Source organism: Schistocerca serialis, chromosome 1 (assembly GCF_023864345.2).
Source record: "Schistocerca serialis cubense isolate TAMUIC-IGC-003099 chromosome 1, iqSchSeri2.2, whole genome shotgun sequence".
NCBI lineage: Eukaryota > Metazoa > Arthropoda > Insecta > Orthoptera > Acrididae > Schistocerca > Schistocerca serialis.
This window is the reverse complement of record NC_064638.1, coordinates 484,351,367-484,371,050: the sequence shown is the minus strand read 5'-3', so window position 1 is coordinate 484,371,050 and position 19,684 is coordinate 484,351,367. Positions and strand designations below refer to the sequence as shown.

At 43.3% G+C, this 19,684-nt stretch overlaps 1 protein-coding gene across 2 annotated transcripts in view; it reads right to left on the bottom strand.

Moving 5' to 3' along the window:
- LOC126473698 (inositol-trisphosphate 3-kinase homolog) overlaps window positions 1–19,684 on the bottom strand; it is a 503,381-nt gene that overhangs the window by 296,755 nt on the left and 186,942 nt on the right. For both annotated transcript variants that reach the window (XM_050100947.1, XM_050100939.1), the window contains one exon: window positions 9,281–9,346. In XM_050100947.1, the coding sequence (XP_049956904.1) occupies window positions 9,281–9,346 (66 nt within the window). The remainder of the gene's footprint in view (window positions 1–9,280; window positions 9,347–19,684) is intronic.

The following is a 19,684-nucleotide window of genomic DNA, read 5'->3' as shown; positions in this document are numbered from 1 at the left end:
TCTAACGAGTAAGTTAGACTACGCTCAGGATAAGTAGATAACCGAGTATCCCTCACTCATTTACGTCGCTGAGCAAGTCCAGCAAAAACTAGCACGGAATCGAGAGATGGTGACACCCGCCATTTTGTCGAACACAGCCATCCATCAACGGTCACCCGTCGTCTCACACACAGCAAATTTTTTTACAGTGCTACGGATATAACTGTGTGGCAAGGCCAAAGAAAACTCTTGCCTCTTCATGATGTGCGTTCTAACGCGGGCTCAAGCGCGTTCTGACAACGCAGCCATCCACTTTGTAGACATCAGTGTAGCACTAGGATGGAATTAAAAACCACTAAACCAGATATATTTTGCAACAGAAATATGACATTTGTTTATCAGTTATTTGCAGTTATGAGCGTCAATTATTAGCACTCCGAATCATTTTTGCTATGAAAAGGTGAAATGAACCGTGTAATACATGAAATGGCTGTCGGCAATTTTTAAAATGAACAGATTACTGGAATAAGACAACCACAACTCAGCTTTTCACAACTTATCTTGAAAGGTAGTATCGCCTTGTCGACAGTCAACGTCATTAGAAGTATCAGGAGTTAGCGTACGTAGCGCAATAAATGGTAGCAACAGCAAAAAGGACACAACAAATTTGTTGTTACGCAGGTTTCCTAAGAAGGCATGAAACAGCAAAGTCAAGAACTGTTTAGTTACGATCTTCTTGTAACCCACAGACATTTACTGAAGAATAACTATTCTTTTTAAGAACACGAAATACATAGTAAAATGTACAAGACAACATGAATTGCAGAATGACGTCTACATTTACAAAAAAAGTGTAGTTTTGTTCATTACACTTTCAAATGAACCAGTTTATGAATGCGTAAAATAGGAAACTGGTGTGGAATGCAGCACATACGTTATAAAACATACAAGAAAAGGCGCCATAAATGTAACTGAAAAGAAAACTACCACATAGGCGAAATCATAAAACAACACCAATAACAACAATTGCTTCCCGGTTTAAAAGGAACCAATTCTGCAATTGAGAATCATTTAACACTGTCGTCTTTTGAAGAAGTAGTAATTATATCAAATGTTTATGAATTGTAAAGTCGAGCCATGTGCAACAATGAAAAAATATTTAAACAACGTGCAACATTATTGCACTTCAAAAAAAGTGCATACTCTAATACGAAAACTAAACTCGGCGCGAGCAGGACATGAAGGACCAACGGTACCGACCGGTCGCCGTATCATCCTCAGCCTACAGACGTCACTTGACGCGGATACGGAGGGGCATGTGGTCAACACACCGCTCTCCCGGCCGTCTGTCAGTTTACATACCAATGAAATGTTCGTATGACATTGTTAGCCAGGAGGCCCCAAGCACGGGAGTTCAGCCGCCTAATGCCTCTTTAGTTGACGCCACATCGGCGACTTGCGAGTCAATGATGATGAACATGATGATGGAAACACAACACCCAGCCCCTGCCGGGAATCGAACAAGGGCCTCCTGCATGGTAGGCAGTAACGCTACCGCTACGCTACGGAGGTGGACTACATACCATTAAAAAAAAAAAAAAAAAAAAAAAAAAAAAAAAAAAAAAAAAGGTAACAGAAACATACTGATGAGCCAAAACTTTATGGTCACCTACTTAATAGCTTGTTTGTCCGCCTTTGGAGGGAAATATATCACTGATTCTGCGTATCGCGGACCCGACAGTTTGTTGGTAGGTTTATGGAGGTATGTGGTATTAGATATCTACGCAGAGGTCACGTAATTCGCCTAAATAACGGGTCGCTGATTTGCGTACACGGTGTGGCGCCTGATAGCGAACCAGATGGGCTCCACAGGTTTTACATCAGGCGAATTTGGTCGACGAGACATCAACGTGAGTTCACTATAATGCTCCTCAAACCGCTATAGAACGGTTCTGGCTCTGAGACACGGACAGTTATACTTCTGAAAGATGACAACGCCGTCGAGGAAGACATCAAGCATGAAGGGATGCAGGTGCTTCGCAGCTGTCAGCGTCTATTCGATTACTACCAAAGGTCCCACGCAAGTGCAGGAGAATGTCTACCACGGCATACTACTGCTCCCACCAGCCAGCGTCTGTAGCGCGCTGCACGTTTCGAGCCGCCGTTCACTTCGACGACGGCGTTTGTAGAGACGACCATCGATCTAGCGTAGCAAAAATGTGATTCAACCGAACGATCTAGCGTACCAAAAATGTGATTCACCCGAAGAGCCGACACGTGTCCATTGATCGACGGTCGACTCCCGATGGTCCTATGCCCATTGCAACCGTAACTGACGATGTCGTTGGGCCAACATGTGAATAAGTAGGGGTGGTCTGCTGCTGAGCTCCATGTTCAAGTGTACAATGAACGGTGTGTTCCGAAACATTTGGGGGTGGGCTAGCATTGTGCTCTTCATTTATCCTACTTTACAGAGCAGACAGCCTCCGAATCCCACGTTCTGTGAAGAGTCGTGGACGTCCAATGATTTAGCGCCTGGAGGTAGTTTCACTTTCCTCCTACCTCTTTCCATAGATGCCCACGACAGTAGCACGCGAACATTCGACTAGCTTTGCCGTTTTCGAAATACCTTTTCACAGGCTCTGCGTTATAATAATCCACCCTTTGTCAAAGTCGCTTATTTCAATGGATTACCGCATTTTCAGCCTATATTTTTGCTAGGACGATCCCCCGTCCGTGTGTGCTTCGCTTACATACTTTTGTTATCGCGTCACGTGCCCGCAACGCCACCAGGGAGGCATCCGACGTCACCGTGGGCCATAATGTTTTGGCTTATTAGTGTATATGCTTGTTATTGATGCAATACTTTGTTTATATACTCTTGGAAATTTGTGGTAAGGTCTTATGGGACCAAACTGCAGAGGTTATCGGTCTCTAAGCTTACGCACTACCTAATCTATCTTTTACGCTAAGAACGACACAAACATATATGCCCGAGGGAGGACTCGAACCTCAGACGGAGCGAGCAGCGCGGACCGTGACAGGACGCCTCAGTGGGATGAATTTCAGTTATATGCAGTTTAGTGAGTATTTCTTCGCAAAGGCATTGTGGCTTACTCAAATACATTCGTAAGCTTATGCTCTATTTACATTTATGTTACGATTATCCAGGTGTGTTGATATTTGACCAACGCTTGGGACGAACAAATATAATAACTATTTCGTAAATTAAGTAGACAAACAATTAAAAACGAACATTGATATTGTGGCACACCGTCCGTTCACGAAGTCCCGAGACTTATTTTAATCCTGGCGTATAAGTGACCTCAGCGCAGTAACTACAATGCAGCTTGAACTAATAACTGTAAACACTTGAACTAAAAACTGTAAACAATAGATGTGCATTTGGCCAATACAATGGAACTGTTGGCTGGTTGATCATGAGGGGCAGATAATTGGAAAGGCTTTCTTTTCTCGTGTAAAGTGGCACCTTTACTTGTGAGAACTGCATCTTTTAACTGTAGGTGACAGAATGGATAATGGAGTGTGTTTGTGTTCTTGTTAACGATGAAAGAGAGAATGGAGAGGGGGAAAGCCGGTGTTGGTACGTAACCTACTCTCCCCGTGCAGCACAAAACGGACCGCCGAGTTTAGCATCCCTATCCGACGGACCGATCACCATCAGGTGTTGCATTCCCTCATTCCATGAGACACTGCCGCCATTACTTCTGTAAAAGCAGATGCATTGTGTAAAGTTTATGTCGAATTCAGCTTTCGTCTAGATGCTATTCGTGCTACTGCTGGTGGACACATAGAGCATTTGTAATAACATAGCTAAAACTTTTTATGAAAATTTTGCAATCCATCCCGTATTTGTAGTACATTTTTATCAATAAATATGGACAATTGATATCAGGTCACTATTTTTGCAACACGTTTATATCAATGACGTGCCACTAATCATGACAGATGACTCAAAACATTTTCTCTGTGGAGATGACACAAATGTTATCGTGAAAGACGAACATAATATAAATAATGTAGCTCATAAGGTAATCGGTAACATAACCACGTGGCTTTCAAATAACATACACCATCTAGGAAGCTGAGAGACTGATTTTATTCCTGGCGTACAAGCGACGTCAGTGCAGTGGTTACGGTGGCAGCTTGAAACTGTAAACAAAAGATACGAGCAGGCAGTGCTAAACAGTGGATGTATTGCGGTCCGTGTCAATGTTTTTTTTGTAGCAAATCGCAATGGAGCAGTATCTCTGGATAAAGCGTTCAAGACATTCTGCAGAATGTTTTTAAGATGAGAAAAGTGCTGTACAAAGTTTGTACCGCACAATTTGACTCCCCAAAAAAAAAAAGCATGGACGCCTACTGTGATTTGATTGGAATGCAAAACGCTAAAAATTCTTTTCTGGAAAAAATCATCACAGACTTATGTTATCAACAGGAACCTACTGCAATACGATAAAGTGCAGAAATTCTTATGAAGCGTCAAAGCATTTGCGATATAACTGACTTTACAGCCAATGTGATGCGCGATTTGATAAACATCCGAAAGATGGACTTTTCTGACAATTTCACATGGTTGTATGAAAGTTGTGTGCGTTGTTCTCGAGTGTGGGGAGACTATGTAGAATACTTGAAGCATTAGAAACTACCATCTCACCTACTTTCTTTATAAACCCAGTTTCAAAACTTTCTGGACTGACGGGGTATGACTTTCTTGCAGCTAGGGGGCGCTAATGTGTCAAATGTCAGACGGTAAGAACTTTCACGGCAGGAAGTGTCACAACCGAGCTGACGCCACTACTCTCTGTTCGTTTGTTATCTTATCTTAGTCACAAGTTATGTTTCGACAGCTGGACTTGTTTTACGGTCCCGTATTCGGCTTTTCGGAGCTGCATAATACCTGCGGAATGGTTGTCTTCCGATGTGCTAGGAAGTATCCATTATCGCTACACAGCGAAAGTGCTATTCGTCGAAAACACGACATGTTTGTATATTTTTAAGAAAGGCGACTAAAAGCAATATGAGTGTCGAATGGATTCAGAGACTCTTTTGCATTTCTCCTCTGTAGAAGAGCATAGCCCTTTTCAGCTGGTAATTGTAGTTCGCTCTGTTGTGACACCATTTATTTAGGGCAATTGGGTGCTTATTTAATTTTGTAGGATTTTTCATTGCTTATAAATGGATAGGTGGAAGATGATGATGTTTAGGGTTTTTTCGTTCCAAAACCCGGTCGAAAAAATCCAAGCTGGGACTGGTTGCCTGATGTTCTGACTTATATGTCTTCATATTATCTCATTTGTCTTGATAATGTGATATCGTGATCTTGGAATTTCGATTATGCAGAGAATTTTTGTCTAATTCTATAAAAGGTGAAAAACTTTGATACCTTGTCGATGTAGAAAATATTGTCTACTTCTGTACGAACTGATTAGTACTTTTGCCCAATTAAGTTGTTCTTTCTGTATCAGACTGCTAAACCATCACAAATCGCTGTATGCATTCTTGATCTGTTGACAGTTTAGTTCATTTCCTTCGTTTTTCAGAGGGTTCTGCTGGAGTAAAATCGATACTGCTTCGAGAATAATATAACGAGAAAATGCATATTTGAATTTCTCTGCTAGTGCTTTGCCATTTTATACGTTTCTCGTTTGTGTTAGCAAGTGTTATCAGTCTTACATTACTATTATTAATCGTATGGCAGTTACAAATAACTTTAGAAATACAATGTACATAATTTCCAGATATATTATTCATTTAATTTATCACATCTGCTTTACTGGCCAAGAAGTCCGAAGGACTTGTAGGATACGGATTTTGAGAACACTCACTCTTCCACAGTGTGTCTGATAATCTTAATCTGCCTTGGAGGGCCACAGGTGCACTCAGCAGCGGCGGTCTTTCCCCCTCTGTACAGCAGGTCACCGCATCTCCCATGATTCCACTCCAGGCATCCCTCACTCAGAACAGCCAGCAACCTGGCAGAACGTGACCCCAATATCCACAAAGCTTGGAAGCAAAAGCGACCAGAGTTTTCTCCATGCCGACAACAAACCATGTGAACTTGATCTGTCCTGGAGGGCTAGGAGTATACTTAAACAGGATCCGGACCAATCATGGGTGATGCTGCACCGTCGTGCAAATTACCGTGGTACCACGGAAGCAGATGTGCCGCGACTTGGCGACCTATATCCTCAACAATCCCAGGCATCTCCTTCAAGATCAGTGGTACACACACAAATTATATGGCGTCGCTCAAGACAGCCATTACAGCTTCTGGAATGAGCCTAGAAACAGTGTATACAATCCTTTCCATCAATGGCCTCATTTCTATTTTATAAAAATGTTACCTGTCCATATTGATACCAAAAACCGCAGAGTGGTCTGGCAGTTAGCGTCTTAGGCTAATGACGGGGAAATTTTGTTTTTGGTTCCGTTGGGTTTTTCTGAGGTCCAGAACGGAGTGTACTCAGCACTGATATGAGAAACTGTTTCAATATGTATTAGCCGTTGATTTGTACTATGTCAGTAAGTTTAATATAAATGAAGTATTATTACTCCTCTAATATTACACTGCTTGACAACTGCTACGGAACAGAGACATTGCTGGACACGAATAATCATAGGCAATAATGGACGACAGGAAGCTCACTACAGGCGAATAGAGGTGGAGCGGTACCTTTATAACGAAAAAGGTACTGATTTCACCACATGGGAAAGCAGGATGGCAGACATAAATAGCATTCATTCATGTTTGACACAGGTAAGACTCCCAACATACAGGTCGATATCGGAATCTCAATAACGAATATGCCCTCCGCGGGCACTAACGCACAGCTTGCACATGTTATTCGTGCTGGCTACCAAACTGTAGAGGAGTCCTTGGAGTATATTGACACACTCCTCTCTCAACACGGTTTCCATTTCTTGCACTGTTCGGGGAGATGGTGCTTGTTGAGAAACACATCTGTCAAGAACATCCCAGGCTTGTTCTATATGGTTTAAGTCCGGGGAGTTGGGTTGTTTTGGGGGGAGGAGACCATACAGCGAGGTCATCGGTCTCATCGGATTACTGAAGAATGGGGAAGGAATTCGGCTGTGCCCCAAAGGAACCATCCAGGCATTTGCCTGGAGCGGGTTAGGGAAATCATGGAAAACCTAAATCAAGATGGGCGGACGCGGGATTGAACCGTCGTTCTCCCGAATGCGAGTCCAGTGTGCTAGCCACTGCACCACTTCGCCCGGTAGTCCGGGGAGTACGTTAGGCATGCCATACGTTCAATATATTCACTTTCTAGGATGTCCTTTTTGGGCGGGCGTTGTCGTCCATAAACAGAATGTCGGAAACGTATCCCCCCCTGAACAGATGGACGTGATCCACAATAATCTCCCTGCAATACCGCTGTGCTGTGACGGTACTTCGCGCAAAGATACGCAGTGGTGTTCGGCTGTTGTGCATAATCTCTGCCCACACCATAGTGCCTAGGCCATACCGACGGAATTCATGAACATTCTGTCATGTGTAACGTGTTCCCCTTTAACACAACTGGTGGCACGAATCACTTGCCACAGTGAAGCGGAATTCGTCGGAGAACATCACTCTAGATCACTCATGCTGACACAAACCAACACGCTCTTCGGAGAACATCACTCTGGATCACTGATGTTGACACAAACCAACACGCTCGCTAAACCAACGAACACTTTCTCGAAAATGGCGTGGCTGAAGGGTCATGCATTTGACAGGCTTCCGAGCATACAAACCAGCCTAATTTAATCGCCGCAAAATGGTCCTGGCGGAGACACGTGTACCGGTAGCGGTTGCGAGGTCTGCAGTGATCTGCCTTGGAGTGAGATGTCTGATCCTTTTCGCCACTAGGACTACGAAGCGATTCTCTTGTGGTGTGATGGTCTGTTCACGACCATCGCACCCTTTACTGTGGCCACAGTAGTGACACTCTGACCGGCTTCGAGCCGTCCAACTGCTCGTCCACTTAAATGATGTCTCGCTGACATGTTGCTGTACTGCACGGAATTTCGCACAAATCGGTTTTCCAACTACCTTCTCAAACACCGTACTGCATGAACTATTGAGCCGTTCGTGCACAGCCTTCGCTGCAGTTAACACGTGTCGCCCTCTACAAGTACATTTCCTTTTGCTATTACTGTTAGGGCGTTCCGTAGCAATTTTCGGTTGTTCGGTAGCAATTGACAGATCTCCCTTAGTAAGCGCCACCTGCTCCTTAGCAATTGTCAAACAGTGTATTAAAGTCTTACTCTTGAATTCTTTTTATCTAAACAACACACTGTACCAACCGAAACTTGAGAGCAGCAAATATTCTGGATGGAGGCGCAAGTAAATCAAATGCTCCCTCCACTTTTCTTGTTTCCTTCTACCGTCGCGTTGCGCTCCATTCCTCTGCCGCCTGGAACTGAAAGCCTTCGGTCAAACAGCACATTTGCTTCAGCACCCGCTTAGAACCTTTGACGTCGCACAGTACATTTAGCGAAGTAGTAGCAAGAGCTGCTGAGCACGTCCGAACTGTATACACGGCAGTTGTGTGAATCAAGGACACAAATTCCACACAAACCATTTTTACAATAGACGTCTGTTGCGAAGAAGTCGTTTCTTTGTGATGCTTTTTGGATGAAATTCCAATGTGACAAAAAAGTGCGTTTACCGTCGCAGGCCAAGGGAAAAGCTTCTTCTCGTGGGCAGAAGATACGAACAACATATTTCTCACCCTTAGTTTCTAAATTATTTCTTGTGAATGTATGTGTGCAAGTATATTTCACTGGAAACTATCATATATACATTTCCGATCATTCAAGTGTCACAAAGATTTTTTTTTTTTTTACCGCTGCCTTCTTTTCTTTATGCATCTATGTCTGTTCGCTTGTGAGAATAGGAACGCTTAGAAGCACAGAAATGACACGTTATTTAGTTGTTGTAAGTTATTCATCGGGAAAAAGTGGGACAGAAAGCAGAAGATAGTTCCACGCATAAATGGAAGACTTCCTGCAGTCTCTCCATGAAATACCTCGCAGCAGCACGACATCGCTTAGCGCAGCGGTGTCGCTTTTATTGACAGAGTCAACGGCACTTGACTCAGATACTGACTTATCGCTTGCGATAAAGCTGAGGTAAATGAAGAACGCGGCGATCGGTTGTTTCGGCTCACTGAAAACGAGGTGCTGCACCAGACACTGGTAGGTGAGCAGTCACCGGCGACAGATAAAGGTCGCAGGTACATACCATATGGCGCAGCTTGAGCATACTTACGGTAGCATTGTCGCAAGGCGGCTTTCGTTTCTCTGCTGAGTCGTTCGTCAGGCGCTTGGACAAGAACTGCAACAAAAGAAGTGATGTTGGATAAAGGAACGCAGAACAACAAATGAGATAAAGTCTTTCCTATAAGGAGAAAACATTGAAGTGACAGAAAGAAAATACCACTCAGTAGCAGCAAAGTGTGAAAATGTCTGAATTCTAGGGGGATTTCTATAGTGCGTCTAACTGAGGTTCGGACACACGATGTCCGTGAAAGGCAGACATCCGAGTTTGATACTTGTGCTAAATATTCACTGACCGGCACAAAAAACGGAACACTAATTTCTTTAAAAAAGTTTGATTAATTTTTTTTAAATTTTAAACTGCAGTCACTTTTTCTACAATAATATAATATTTTATAATATTATAATGTGGTATAGTCCCATCTAGGGGAGTAACAATGAAAAAACGACGATTCAAACAAATTTAGCCAGAGATGCAATAGTAATACGAAAGGATACACACTTCAAGGAAAGTTTGAGGAAGACCATGAAGATAATGCAATTCTGTTATGGTTTTTTACATTTCACTGTTCACTTCGAAGACCTCTCTTCGCTTCTTCAAAACTATGTATTTTCTCCCGCTGCACCAATCACGGCACCTTTCAGGCATGCTTCTGGAGAAGGAGGAGGAGGAAAGTAGTGCTTAACGTACCATCGACTACGAGATCTTTAGAGACGGAGCACATGCTAGGATTAGTGAAGGATGGAGAAGGAGAGCGGCGATGCCCTTTCGAAGGAACCATCCCGGCATTTGCCTTAAGCGATCTACGGGAATAATGGAAAGCCTAAATAAGAAAATTCCTGGCAGATTAAAACTGTGTGCCCGACCGAGACTCGAACTCGGGACCTTTGCCTTTCGCGGGCAGGTGCTCTATCCTTTCTTTCAGGAGTGCTAGTTCTGCAAGGTTCGCAGGAGAGCTTCTGTAAAGTTTGGAAGGTAGGAGAAGAGATAATGGCAGAAGTAAAGCTGTGAGGACCGGGCGTGAGTCGTGCTTCGGTAGCTCAGATGGTAGAGCACTTGCCCGCGAAAGGCAAAGGTCCCGAGTTCGAGTCTCGGTCGGGCACACAGTTTTAATCTGCCAGGGAGTTTCATATCAGCGCACACTCCGCTGCAGAGTGAAAATCTCATTCTGGAAGCCTAAATAGGGATGACCGGCCGCGGACTTGAACCGTCGTCTTCCCGAGTGCGACGCCAGTGTGTTAAACACTGTGCTAGCCTGCTCGGTAGGCACGTTTCTGGTGAGTGCTGCAATGTCCTCTTGAGGGTTTGAGGAAACACCTCGGGAGGGCCTCCCACAGGTCCTGTACTACTAAATACTTATAATTTTAGCGAACATGGTAAAGGGGTGAGAGCGATCTGTTTTCGATGATCAGTTAGAAAAAACAGTCAAGATAACAGAATCTCTCATTTATTAAAATGATCGATCGTTTTCGGCATCTTTAAACGACCATCTTCAGACTGTGGGCACCATTTGGCTGGAGCTGGTGAACAACTGCTTGCTTGTGCTCCCAACGGTACCTGCTGTGCAATGCTCTCTTGTGAGTTCTGGAACTGTAGCTGTTACCGTTGCGACCACACACAGTTATTCATCAAGCCGCCAGCTGCAACGAAATTGTGCTCATAATCTGAAGATGTCCACTTGAACAAGCCCAAATCGACCGGTTATTTTAATAAATGAGAGATTCTGGGATATTCACACAGTTTTTTTTTTTCTAATTGATCGCTGAACAGTGCTGACGGGCGCTCTCCCCAACTGGTCCCTACAAACCCAATAGAATTCAAACCAGGGCTTCGAGCCACGCCGCGTTATAGACATGAATCTCTGCTTCATCCAAGAAATCTTGCACAATTTTCACAACATATGGGCGTGCATTGTCATGAATTAGTGTGAAATCATTACCAATAAATGGAGCGAAAGGCACAACATGCTCCAAAAGGATTTCCTCCGCGTACCAATGTGCTCTTAAGCTCCCGTGCCCCACGAAGATCAAATCCGTCGTTTGAAGTCGTACGCATTCCTGCCCGCACCGTGACAGGTTCACCCTGAAAAGGTGTTGTGGATGTGAATTTCCCCAGGCTTCACCAGGTGATCGCAAGTCATCGGTGAACAACGCTTGCTGCCACTGTTGCACACTCCAGCCGCGATAATCCCTTGCGAAACGCAGTCGGGCTGTGCAATACTCTCTGATTTATTTATTTATTGTTCCGTGGGACCAAATTAAGGAGAAGTCTCCATGGTCATGGAACGAGTCAATACATGAATTTATAACACGATAGTAGAAACAGATAAAATGAAATATAAAAAACATATTCAGGCGATAAGTTTAAGTAAAGAAAATCAACAATGTAACACTGGAATTTGCTTAATTTTGCTGATGAGTTCTCGGATTGAAGCAGGCCTTCTCGATTTAAGATTATAGTCTTCCATTCTTCTTTGGCCTGTTCTCTGTCGCTGGGCGGAGTGGCCGCGCGGTTTGAGGAACCATGTCACGGATTGCGCCGCCCCTCCCGCCGGAGGTTCGAATCCTCCCTCGGGCATGGGTGTGTGTGTTGTTCTTAGCATTAGTTAGTTGAAGTAGTGTGTAAGTCTAGGGACCGATGACCTCAGCAGTTTGGTCCCTTAGGAATTCACACACATTTCAACACTTTATTCTCTCTCTCAACACTGACGCCCCCGATCTTGGTGGAGCCGATTTTGTGCTTCAGCGGCGGTGGTCTGACGGTTGCGGAGAACTCTTAAGTTATAAGATGTGGTCACCTCTTTCCGATGGTGCTCTTTTCGACGCTGATCCGGGTTTTATTGCATAGACTTCGTTTCCTTGTACCTTCTTACAGTTCTGGAAATCGTAGACGGTATAATTCCAACACTTCTCCAACGTAATGCTACGGTCATCTTTCACCAAAGCAACTTTTGAAGCACCTTCAGGCTTAACGACATGTTTACTCTACAGAGTTAATTCCAACAGTCATAGAAAGATCCTACAACCATATGTAATTGAGAGGGGAACAATACAAGGTACAACGTCCTGCAAGAGCAGGATATTCAGTGATACGTTTATCAGGTGGCTCGGGAAAAAACAATTGTGGCTAGTGCAATAAACAACTGGCGTTTCAGTGTTTGCGCGCAAAGAAATGCCAATAACAAATAGTTGAAATGGCTCTGAGCACTATAGGACTTAACATCTGAGGTCATCAGTCCCCTAGAACTTAGAACTACTGAAACCTAACTAACCTAAGGTCATCACACACATCCATGCCCGAGGCAGGATTCGAACCTGCGACCGTAGCGGTCGCGCGGTTCCAGACTGAAGCGCCTAGAACCGCTCGGCCACACTGGCCGGCCGCCAATAACACACATTGCTTAAAAATATAGCATAAAATGCTACGCTCTGATGAAATAGATAAGTACACACAATTTATTACGCGTTGCGTTTTTCATGCCGGTCAGTGCTGTTTTAATGTGCCGAGAAGATTCACACAAGTAAAAACAAGAAAGCAGTTCCCTTAATAACTGGAAACAAATCGTCTGGGGATAGATATGAAGAAGCAGAACTGAAGACAAAAGAAATTCCTGCGTATACAAACGTTAGACCGTTGTTTGACACAATAGTCTTCACAGTACAGTGTGTTTCAAAAAGATTCGTCTGAATCGCAAGACTATATCTACTAGATATATTTGAGAGTCATACGCAAAAAAAAAAAAAAAAAAAAAAAAACCAAAAACCACTTCCATCTGAGAACCAATCACAGCACTATTAATTTATTTTTTTGATTTCTTACTGCCGTCGGCTACACAGATAACGTGATACATTCTAATTATTATTATTATTATTATTATTATCGGTCCGTGCACGGCAGTGCAGGATACCAATAGGTTCCAAAAAGCTGAGCGCAAAACTGCGATTTTTTAGGGGTCGTATCTCGGCTTCTATTGACCACCGATATAAGAGGTCAAGTGTTTTGGATATCCTTTGACCTAGCGGCCATTTATATAGCTGTCGGAAGAACGGGCATACAATAGCTATCCTACAGTACAGGGTTAAAATTTAAGCATTACACACTTTCTCCAGCCCAGGCAAATTGAACAAATCGGTCGGTTCCGTTGCGTTAGGTGTGGTTTAGGCAGCTTCTAAAAGCAATATTTGTTCATGAGTGGTTCCCGAGAAAAACCCCGAAGAACCATGATTTTTCGGTGTGAAAAGTACCAACTGTGGCGATAGTCACTTCTATAATTTCTATTCATGGCAGATCGTCGAAACGTTTATCTTCTGTTACTAAGTTGATATTCTCAGCGAACTTCAAAACATCTGCTTACGGGCTGGGTAGAACCAAAAAGTATTGGTAACTGCATATTAATTGTACTGTGAGCTGTATAGAAGAAGACCACTTCAGGAATTTAGGAGAAATGTTGCTCAGGGACTGATGGTACAGATGAATGTCCAGAGCTGTAAGCCATATTCTGACAGAAAGTAATATGGTAAATGCAACAAAAGGAAGAAATTAATGCCAGTGGAGGTAAAATTAGGAAAGACAGGCGTCACTTCTGTCGCCTTTGCATTATACAGAGGAAGACTTGAGACATGTGGTAAAAGAACGTACAATCTGGACCTTATGCTAAATTTTTGTTTATATGGATTCGTTACTTAGGAAACGTGCTGTACTGAGAATTGTTGGTCGGAAACTCACTAGAGACCAGACGGTACTCAAAAGTATGACAACTCTAAAATGACAAACAAATAAAATTAAAATTCCGAAAATAAACACTATTGTTGAGCTACTATACTGAAGGGCCAAAGAAACTGGTAAAGGCATGCATATTCAAACACAGAGATATGTAAACAGGTAGAATACGGCGCTGCGGTCGGCAATGCCTATATAAGACGACAAGTGTCTGGTGCAGTTGTTAGGTCGGTTACTGCTGCTGGAATGGCAGGTTTTTAATATTTAAGTGAATTTGAACGTTATGTTATAGTCGACGCACGAGCGGTGGGACACAGCATTTCCGAGGTAGCGATGAAGTGGGGATTTTCCTGTACGACTGTTTCACGAGTGTACCGTGAGTATCAGGAATCCGGTAAAACATCAAATGTCCGACATTGTTGTGGCCGCAAAAAGAATCCTGCAATAACGAGGCCAACGACGACTGAAGAGAATCGTTCAATGTGACTATAGTGCAACCCTTCCGCAAATTGCTGCAGATTTCAATGATGGACCACGAACAAATGTCAGCGTGCGAACCATTCAACGAAACATAACCGATATGGGCTTTCGGAGCCGAAGGCCTACTCGTGTACCCTTGATGACTGCACGACACAAAGCTATACGCCTCGCCTGACCCCGTCAACGCCAACATTGGACTGTTTGTTGGTGGTTGGAAACCTGTTGCCTGGTCGAACGAGTCTCATTTCAAACTGTATCGAGCGGATGGACGTGTAAGGATATGGAGATAACCTCTTGAATCCATGGATGTTGCAGTCAGCAGGGGACTGTTCAAGGTGGTGGATGCCTGTAATGTTGTGGAGTGTGAGCAGTTGGAGTGATGTGGGACCCCTGATATGTTCAGATACAACTCTGACAGATGACACGTATGTAAGCATCCTGTCTGGTCACCTGCAGCCTTTCATGTCCATTGTGCATTCCGATGGACTTGAGCAATTCCAGTAGGACAATGCGGCACCCCACACGTCCAGAATTGCTACAGAGTGGCTCCAGGAACACTCTCCCGAGTTTAAACACTTCCACTGGCCACCATACTCCCCAGACATGAACATTATTGAGCATATCTGGGATGCCTTGCAATATGCTGTTCAGAAGAGATCTCCACCCTCACGTACTCTTACGGATTTATGGACAGCCCTGCAGGATTCATGGTGTGAATTCCCTCCAATAGTACTTCAGACATTAGTAGCGTCCATGTCACGCCGTGCTGCGGCTCTTCCGCGTGCTCACGGGGGGCCTACACGATATTAGGCAGGTGTACCAATTTCTTTGGCTCTTCTGTGTATATGCTGCTGTTATCCGTCAAAAACCTGGGAAATTTATGTCTTTTTGATAGTTCAGGTAACAAAGAGTTAAACGAGCTGGAAGAACGACGCGCGGTTTCAAAAAAGACTTTTCGTCAATCGCGATTATCTGTTACCAAGAAACAGAGGTTCAATGTTACCGCACATATTCACGTAAAATATCCATGTAATACCCGGTGCAAGTGTAGTTTTAAATGACATCTTGAACAAATATCAATGGTTGTAGCGCCATGACAAGGGCTCTGGTGTCACCAAACTATGTTTTTAGTTTCCAATTTTTTCATTAATAAAACTTTATGATGCGCTGAAATATGCCCAAAGTGGTACTACAGGGACAAAAAATGAGTTAAAAGGAGTCTTAACATGGCTGAAAAAAACAAAATGACTGCCAAAAATTATGTAAAACTGGAAAGACTACGAATTCAGTAAAATATTTCTAATTACATTTTTATTCTTTTAAGATACAAATCATAAGCTAAGCGTTTTTGATATGTTGCGATCGATAAGCAAAGCATCCAGAAAAAATGCAAAGCAAACTACTTTTTACGCGTACTTATTTGTTGTGTTTCCGTGTTAAAGTATTTAAATGTGTCCAACATAAACCGTCAACACTTTACCGACCTATATAATTCGTTTAATAGAAGCAGCACACTCAGCTCTAGCGCGCAAAATAAGGGAAATGTTGGTTTCGAGGCACAAAAAACACAAATATTTACCTCTTTAAAAGGCTCTGACAAAAAAGTGGAGAATCAGCTGCCTCAATTCTCATACCGCCTCCCTAACCAAAATTTTTGGCAAGCGAACGTGTCGCGCTTTTTCGTACTTAAAGAGAATACCAAAAAACAGTGACGCTGGAAGCGTGAGGAGACAGTGATGGTGAGAGAAATAAAATGGCAGTGAAACAGAAAGACAGATGGATGAAGACGATAGCAGCGGGAGATAGTGAGAGACAGTGGCACTAAAAGAGAGAGGTGGATGGATGGATATACAAGCAGTGGGTGAGCAAAAGAGAGAGGAGACAGTGGAAATGAAAAATACAGATAATTGGAGGCCGTACATAGGCTTGAAAGGGGGGGGGGGCGGTGCGGGAGAGAGGGAGGGCGGGAAGAAACGACGAAAGGAGACAGTCTAATTGTAAGTGAGAAAGGAGACAGTGGCACAGGGATGTACTGTAAATCAATGGAATAAAAAAGAGACAGTGGCACAGAGACATATGTAGACAGTGGTAGTGAAAGGGAGATGATGATTATGGAGGATTAACTACAAAGACAGACTGGGTAAAAGGATTTAGAATGTTCTGTGTTAAAAAGAGTACGAGCATGTTCGCACGACAAAATTTTTGGTGAGGAAGGGGGAATGAGGATTGAGACAGCTGATTCTCTACTTTCTGTCTGAGTCTTTAAAAGAGGAACACATTCGCTTTTTTGTACTCCGACAGGATTTTTCGTCTGGTTATTATAACTATCGTCAATAAAAAAAATCCATTTTCACGGCACTTCTTTCACGAAACTTCTCATACAGTCATCGTGTTTCTTCCTCCTCTGTTCTGTCCATTTCGTTTCCGTTTTCTTCTCTGCTTCTGATTATTTTCTCAGAATTTTTTCCTGTCTGTCATGTATTCTGTGGATATGTTTAGTTTCTTGAGGTTTTGCACGGTTTCCTTTATCCAGTTGGTTTTCACTGCATTAGTCGTCACCATGTTAAAAATCTTCTTGGTCCATGTTAAAAATTTTCTTGGTCACTCTATTTTCGTTAGTCATATATCTGTGTCTGAAGAACTTTGCCCTTCTTATCCTGATTTTGTTTGTGATCGTCTCTGTCTGGTCGTACAGTTCTACTGTTGGTTTCTTTATCCAGATCCCCTCTTTCTGAACCTGCCCATTGCTCTTTCTCAGTATTTCCTTCTCTAGCTTTTTCATCTCTCTGATTTTCGTTCTTCCCTCGATTACTCGTGCATCTGATGAATACAAGAATGTTAATTTGACATTGGTGGAAATACTTCTTTTGCTGTTACGGTTCCATGTAAGTCTGTTTGCTTTTCAGGGTTTTGTGAGCATTTTTTCCACTGGACGTCGAGTTTAGCGCTGTTTTGTATATTAATCTCTGAGATACTTTTAACATTGTACTTGTGCTATCTTTCCCTAGTATCTGTGGATTTTGTGTCCATACGACGCGCTTTTTCATGTGTGATGTGTAGTCCTGTATTGGATGAGAGTTCGTGTAGTGTCTCTACAGTGTCTTTGGCTTAATTTCTGTTATTTGCTGTAATGGTTATATCATATCTATTGGCGGTTCTATCCTTGTGTCTTTCCATCTTTACCCCACCGACTCCTTTGTCCCATATTCTGATTATTTTCTCCAAAACCGAGTTAAACACAATAGATGACAGGGCATGTACCTGTTTCACTCCTGTCTTGATTTAGAGGGTTTCCAAGATCTCTGCCATAAACTTTACTTTGGATTCTTTATTTGTTAAGTTTCCTTATTATTATTATTATTATTATTATTATTATTATTTCTTACTTTTGAGTAATAATTTTCTGAAAGTTTGCCTGAGACAGATCAAACGCTGTGTGTGTGTGTGTGTGTGTGTGTGTGTGTGTGTGTGTGTGTGTGTGTGTGCGTGCGTGCGTGTGTGTGTGTGCGCGCGCGCGCGCGCTCGCGCGTCTGCTGTGTGTTAAAAAAAATGGCTCTGAGCACTATGGGACTTAACATCTGAGGTCATCAGTCCCCTAGACTTAGAACTACTTAAACCTAACTAACCTAACGACATCACTCACATCCGTGCCCGAGGCAGGATTCGAACCTGTGACCGTAGCGGTCGCGCGGTTCCAGACAGAAGCGCCTAGAACCGCTCGGCCACAAAGGCCGGCGCCATGTGTTAACTACCAAATTATTACTGTACTTAAACTACTGATTCTGCCATTTTTCACGCAGCAACACATACACATCTGAATAGGAAATTACCCAAGATAAACTGTACGCAGTCCATTCGGACCCTAATCTTTTATTTTACGATGGATGTGTGGCGTCAGAAATCACGTATGAGTGGCACTGAAACCCGAAGCTCTTGGTTGTGGCGGTGATTTAAAAATACTGAACAATGCTAGTGGTGCGTATTGTGGCAACAGATATCGTGCAACCGCAATCAGTCGTCCCACAATGGATTTATCCACAGGAAGTCAAATGAAGGCTGAAAAGCCGCACAGCCTTGATTCCATTTTGCAAGAGGAGTATTCATGGAAATACTGTGAGCTGCTTCTATGGCGATAATTTAATTGAAGATCAGTGGTCCTCTACTCGGACAAAACATCTTATCGCGCAAACGAAACTGTAAATTGGCGGGCAGTCACAGCGCCGACCGCAAGCTGAGAAACCGACTGCAACGCTCGCCTCACTGATGTAAGTTAATCTGCAACCGCAGCCTGTACAGGTACATAGCTTATGAAACACGATGAGCTGTAGGCAAGGGATACAAGTTACACCTGTACATGGATGTATGAAATTTAATAATAGAGGTACAGAGGCGTCGCTGGGCAAGTGACAACGAGATGGGTTTGCCAGAATACTTGCTGTAAAAAGGGTTGCCAGAAGCGCTCGGCTTTTTACGGTCGTGTCCGGCATAATACATGCAATTCTGGTCTGTCTAGCTTTTGTTAGGCTTTTTAGCGATGAAGTAGAGAACGCACAACACAGGCCCATCCAAGCTAATGACGTAAGCGAGAGGAATAGATATACCAACCCAGGCTATTCTTATGACCGTATGTTTTCTTTTCGTGGGTCGAACGAACTACATGCAATGCCACAACAATGCCGTGCGCAGAGAGTGGAAGGTAAAGTATCAGGCGATTCAAAAAGAAAGAACAGATTTCGATTTTTTTATTTCAGACGAACTACGAAAAGTAGAACACACTGTAAACGTCACTAAGTTTCAAAGTTATATGTTCGCACAGACACTATACCACAGACTCTATATGAGCACGATGGGTAGCTCGAGAAAAGCCGAAACGATGGTACATTTCATGCCACACACGAATCAACAATTTAGTTCCTCAGTTCTTGAACAGCAGCTGCCACAGCTGGGTCAAAGACTCCGTCTTTTCTGTGACCTCACAGAGAAAACCAACGCTGAGGGATCGTCGTGTTGAGACAACGTCACCCCTCTATAAAATAGAGGAGCGTGGGAGGAGGGGGGGGGGACGAGGGAGGAAGACGCCGTCATACATAAAAATGAAATCATTGTAATCACGGTTATTAGAATACACGGTAGGGCCCACGCGCACACATGTTTAACGCATAGGTAGGTACGAGTGTAATTGAGATTTTAAGGGTT